This window comes from Danio aesculapii, chromosome 19 (assembly GCF_903798145.1).
Source record: "Danio aesculapii chromosome 19, fDanAes4.1, whole genome shotgun sequence".
Lineage (NCBI taxonomy): Eukaryota > Metazoa > Chordata > Actinopteri > Cypriniformes > Danionidae > Danio > Danio aesculapii.
The window spans coordinates 16,845,972-16,851,971 of record NC_079453.1 but is presented as its reverse complement, the minus strand read 5'-3'; the positions used below and the strand labels follow the sequence as shown (position 1 = coordinate 16,851,971).

At 33.9% G+C, this 6,000-nt stretch overlaps 1 protein-coding gene across 1 annotated transcript; it reads left to right on the top strand.

The window, feature by feature from the left end:
- Positions 1-898: 898 nt before the first annotated feature.
- Positions 899-5,344, top strand: nkiras1 (NFKB inhibitor interacting Ras-like 1). Its single transcript, XM_056480257.1, has 3 exons — positions 899-908; positions 1,412-1,657; positions 4,206-5,344. Exons 1-3 carry the CDS (start codon positions 899-901, stop codon positions 4,469-4,471), a joined length of 522 nt encoding a protein of 173 aa, XP_056336232.1. The 3' UTR covers positions 4,472-5,344.
- Positions 5,345-6,000: the final 656 nt, after the last annotated feature.

Here is a 6,000-nt window from a genome sequence, read left to right as displayed (position 1 = left end):
AATTGGGTAATGATCACTCCCTACGGTGCTTTCTTTTTGAACTTCCCACCAACAATCCCCAGCTATTGATTCAGAAACAAGAGTAATATCCACTGCAGATTCTTTCCCATTTCTAACATTTATTCTTCAGTAATGCAGTGCTGGTGTCCTGCAAAGTTTAGTTCCAACCCTAATCAGACACATCTGGGCTAGCTAATCAAGCTCTTACTAGGCTTTCTAGAAACACCTTGAAACATCCTTGCAAGTGTGTTGAGGCAAGCTGGAGCTAAAATCTGCAGGACAACGGCCCTCCAGAACCATGTTTGCACACCCCTTATATTCAGCTGTCTACATGTGTTTGTTGCCTCATTACAAACATATGTGGCAAATTTCACAATATACATGACAAATGGGCTGTATGCAAGGTGATGTTTAATGCTAAATAAGCCTGCTTAGGTGCTTCCGGTGAACTGTCATGCTATTATAAACTGGCCACATTTAAGATCTGGTTTGTTTAAAATCAATGATGTTAACTGCCTAATTAGAGATACAATATAAAGTTCGTCTCAGACCAGATAAGAAGCACTGCATTCAATTCATTTGTTCTATGCCAGCTGCTTAAAATATGGTTCTTTGTATTACCAGTTTTTCAATAGATTTTCCGTACTCGCCTCTTCATTTCTTCCTAGGACAACTAAATAAATGTTTTTCGACATATTGATAACATTTCATAAAAGATGAAAAATAAAAACTTATGAAATTAAATAGTCACATCAACATCACATAAGCATGTGCCATTTTCAAAATGTACATGGTACGTTTAATTTAAGCTAAACTTTAAAATATGGTTACAGTTCATGTTTTGGCTGTCAATCATCTGATGACTCGACTACTTATGGAGGTCCAGTTGACTTGGAACATGACTTCAAGTACATGCACATGTTGAGGATGTGCTTATTAAAAGTCAGAAAAGAAACTTGTTCTTTTAACGAAAAAAAAAAAAAAAGAAAATTATGTTTGAACAAATTTGATAAAATTGGTATCGAAAAATTATTGTTCAAGAACCCAGTACTGAATTCAAAGTATCTGTGTCAGTGCTGTATTGAAAATCCCAGCTCTATTTAGCACATTTAAAACTATTGACAATGTAAAATACTGATTTTTTTTACAGTCTAAGTTTTTTTCCATTACAGATTCATTGCTATACAGTACATATTGTGTCTAAATAGATTCACAATATAAAAAAATATCATAATAAAAATGCCAAATCACAGAATAAAGGATGCTGTATAAAGCAGCTAGACAATAGTGTCTTTTCTTCAGTTCAATTCAGTTCAGTCTTGATTAAATCAGTTTTAATTCCTGCACAATGTCATCAAGAAGTAAATCATTATGATTAAATAGCCTCGACTAAATGGCTTTTCTGTTTCAGGTGCAGAAATGAGTGACACTCAGGAGGATATTTATGTGGCCTCTGTTGAGACAGACCGTGGAGTAAGAGAGCAGTTACGCCTTTACGACACAAGAGGGCTGCGCGAGGGTCTTGATTTACCCAAACACTTTTTCTCAGTGGCTGACGGTTTCATGCTAGTCTACAGTGTGGACAGTCTTGAGTCATTCAAAAAAGTGGAGCTCTTGAAGAAGGAGATTGACAGGTCCAGAGATAAAAAAGAGGCATGTATATCCACAAATATTGAAAATGACAAAGTCACAGTATTCAAACTGTTTATAGGTAAGTCACTATTAACCACATAATCCAGTGGTCTCAAACTCGGGTCCAGGAAATGGCACAGTTCTGCAGATTAAATACACTTGAAGACCTAGATTAGCTGAATCTGGTGTGTTTAATTAGGGTTGGAGCCAACCGATTCCTTTTAAATTCAGCAGATTGCTAGTATTGTGATAAATGTGATCAGAATCGATTTTCTGTTTAACTCTGCGGTCACACTAGAGTTTGAGCTTGCGAAAATCTGTCGTACGGTGCTGCGAAAACGGGCGGGATTAAACAAGACGATTAGACATTTAAAAAAGCAAGTGATTGGTCCATATTTTAAATTTCTGTCCAGAGAGCTCATGTTTTGATCTTCAATTGGTCTCACGCAGTCAGGTGATGCGATTTCGCGAAACTTAACGCACGACCTTGTGGTTTGACGCATTCGTATATGTATGAATGGAAGTCTATTGGGAGAAAAGCATAGTGTGACCACAGCTTTACTGTGATGGCAATTTTCAAAATTTACTTGAACTAGTTAAGAAATGTGGAATAATTAAATCAATATTTTTGTGGAAACCTAGATTAAAAAAAAAGAACTTTCTAATAAATGTTAATCAGCAATGATTTGAAATATAAATATTTAGTCAAATTATAAATGCCTTTTACATTGCAGTGACAATTCTATATATACAGTTCTTAGCATATATGAGTACACCCCATTTTGAAAATGAATATTTTTCCATTTCTCAGTGAATATGATTAATATACAGTTGAAGTTAGAATTATTAGCCCCCCCCCCCTGTTTTTTCCCCCAATTTCTGTTTAATGGAGAAGATTTTTTTTCTACACATTTCTAAACATAATAGTTTTAATAACTCATTTCTAATAACTGATTATTTGATCTTTGCCATGATGACAGTAAATAATACTTGACTAGATATTTTTCAAGACACTTCTATACAGCTTAAAGTGACATTTAAAGGTTTAACTAGGTTAATTAGGTTAACTAGGCAGGTTAGGGTAATTGGGAAATTATTGTATAAAGATGGTTTGTTCTGTAGACTATTGAAAAAAATCTTAGCTTAAAGGGTCTAATAATGTTGACCTAAAATGGTTAATAAAAAATTTAAACCTGCTTTTATTCTCGCTGAAATTAAACAAATAAGACTTTCTCCAAAAGAAAAAATATTATCAGACATACTGTGAAAATTTCCTGGCTCTATTAAACATCATTTAGGAAATATTAAAAAAATAAGAAAAAAATAAGGGGGAGCTAATAATTCTGACTTCAACTGTATATTGGTGCATTTGACCAAACAAACATTTATTAAACAGAAATATTTATTAAAATAATATTTTAGTCACAGAACATCTTTAGAGATGGAAAGATAATGCATTTAAATTCGAAACCTATAATCGATAATTATTTTTTTAGGTCGATTATTTTCAATTACTTTCTCTACCGTGTGTGGAGTCATGTGACCCCACTCCTTTAAGGTTGGTTTATTCTTTTGTATCAAGCACACACGTATGGTCAAACGCAGCCTTTGCGCGGCCGAATACCTTTTGCCGTGGCTGACGCGCACCTCTCAAAAAATTTTAATTCACGTCACAACATCACGTATTGCAAGCTGATGCACCCATTATTTAGCCTTACTTTGGACTACTTTAAGAATAATTGGAAGTTGCTCCAGAGATTCCTTGAGTCGGCATATTTTTTTATTACTTTAAAGGTATAATTTACTTTAAGATATTTGTTTAAAGAAGATGCAATAAATGCAGTTTAAGATATTATTTACACTCTGTAAAACCCAAAAAGTTAAGATAACTTAAATCATTTGAGGAAACCGATTGCAACAAACCATTTAAATTCAAAGACTAATCCTAATGAGTACTGTGAGCTTAATTAATTTGAGTAAACAAAGACAATAAAACCCAATAAATAATGGCAACTCAAACCGTTTGCTACAAACCATTTGAGTTAAAACTGAGTACTGTGAACTTACTCCATTTAAGTTGAAGCAATGAGGTATTTAATTAACTTGTTACCTTCAACACAGAGTTTAAAACTTTTCAAATAAGTAGAATTAACTACACTTATTTAATTTGATAAAGCTGACTGTTGGGTTTTACAGTGCAGGATATACAAGAGTTATTTTATGCTGCTTATTTAGCAATAAGTTATTTATTTTCACATTTTTATAAAAAAAGTGACTATCCATTTTAGAGTGTTTTTTAAATTCCGTTGTTCATTCTTGATGTTCAATAAATAATCACTGATTGTATATAGTGTGTATTTCCTTCAATTATTTTTAAATCAAGTAATGCACCCTTCATTTAAAAATCTCTCACTTGTAATATATGAGCAGAGTTACTGAACAAAACTTGTCAGTAAACTACGAGGGCAAAAAATGAATAAATAAAAATTGTTCATTGATCATACTCGAGTTAAAATGTTCAATTAATCTAGATTTTGATTTTAGGCCAAATTGCCCAGGCCTATTTTAAAGAGATTGTCCCATTGACTCTGTGTTGGTGATGGTGATGGTATTGGGGAACAAGTGTGAGCTGCGAGAGCGTCGGCAGGTGGATCAGGATACGGCCCAGCAGTGGGCACGTGGGGAGAAAGTCAAACTTTGGGAGGTGACCGTGACAGACAGAAGCACTTTAATCGAACCCTTCACCAGCCTCACTAGTCGCCTGACGCAGCCTCAGAGCAAGTCTGCCTTCCCTCTGCCCGGCCGCAAGAGCAAAGGAACCCCATCTAATGACATCTGAACACCACACTAGAAGATTTGCACTGTATTTGAGTGTCTGTGTTTCTTTCAGGCTTATAAGAAAGAGTGTAACTAGGAGTAGATCTACAGTAGTCAACATTCGAAGGGCATCAAAAAGGACAAGAATGGGTGTTGTTCAATAGTTTGAGCACAACTTTGAGGAAAGGCGATAATCTATTTTAAATGTTGACAACCGTAGCTACTCACGTTTTTTTTTTTTTTTTTTTGACTGTTCTGTGGTGATGGAACAAAAAGGTAGAACCTACAGATTAGTTTGCTTGGCTCACTCTAATTAATTACATTGTTGTAATTAAATTGGCTTCCTTTATGTGAAAGATTGTTTATACTTCAAATATTTGGGGATGGAATTGAACCTGGACAATAAAGTCAACAGTTGCATCTTTACATAATGGAGAATACAGAATGAAACCAATTGTTTTGATTCCGTATCCTACAGATGTGAACTTCAACTGCACGTATTCAGGAACTGTACATCATTTTCAGTTAGGATATGCAAACATTGTGCTTCTGTTTAAATAAGTGTCATCCAGTTATTTAGTGTTCAGTTTTTTCTTTTTGGAGTTTTCAATGTGAACACCACATGCACTGTTCATACTAAAACTCCACAAGTCTGAATATTTTATTCACACATATGATTGCAAGCACAAAACTATATATACCTCTCACTATGTTTAGATTATTTGTGGCAGCATCATTTGAAATGTTTTCCAGTAATTATAAATGGACGTTCTCCAAAGTAAATGTGCACTCCACGATTTAAAATGTACTCATGAGCATACAAAAGTGAATGCAAAGTATGAATTTTGAAGCTTGTATTTTATTAAATGTGTCTATTATGTGAATAATGTTTGTGGTCCAAATGTTTTTGTATTGACTTTGAACTACTCGACAATTATAAACCCCACAGTAAAATTTTGTAAGAACACATTCCACATTTATCTGGTTTTGAGGTCATCCCTGTGCCACACTGTTATTGATAATGTAACACGTGTTCTTTTTCTAGAAAGCACCGCTTGTACACAAAAACAATACACAAAAATCCCAAATTTATAAATGCTATTCCTCTTTTATATGATAAAGAAATATTTAGCATTAAATCAAAGCATAACAGGCTAATGTAAAACAAGCAAATAAAAGTTTTACTTTTTACATTTATATTATTTTACAATCAGTGATGAGAACAAAATTCATAATTGTGGCGGGTAAATAGGTTTCTTCTGCTGATTTTTATTGGGTTTGTTTTTTTTCTGCTATGAAAGAAAAAAAAAACATGTGCAGGTTTGGAACAACTTGAACGACCTTTTGAATTAGCTTTATATGTGCACCCAGTCTTGAACGATATGCGTTTCCAACATTTCACTCCAAACTTTCCATTGTCTTGTTTGACACAATCCTAAACTACGCTTGTTCCCAAATCTTGCTGTATTTTTGTTTTGAATTCAAACAAATCAGTAATGTTTTTTCATTAAGACAATGAAGCCTGCTTTAGGCCAACTGCATGATGATGTG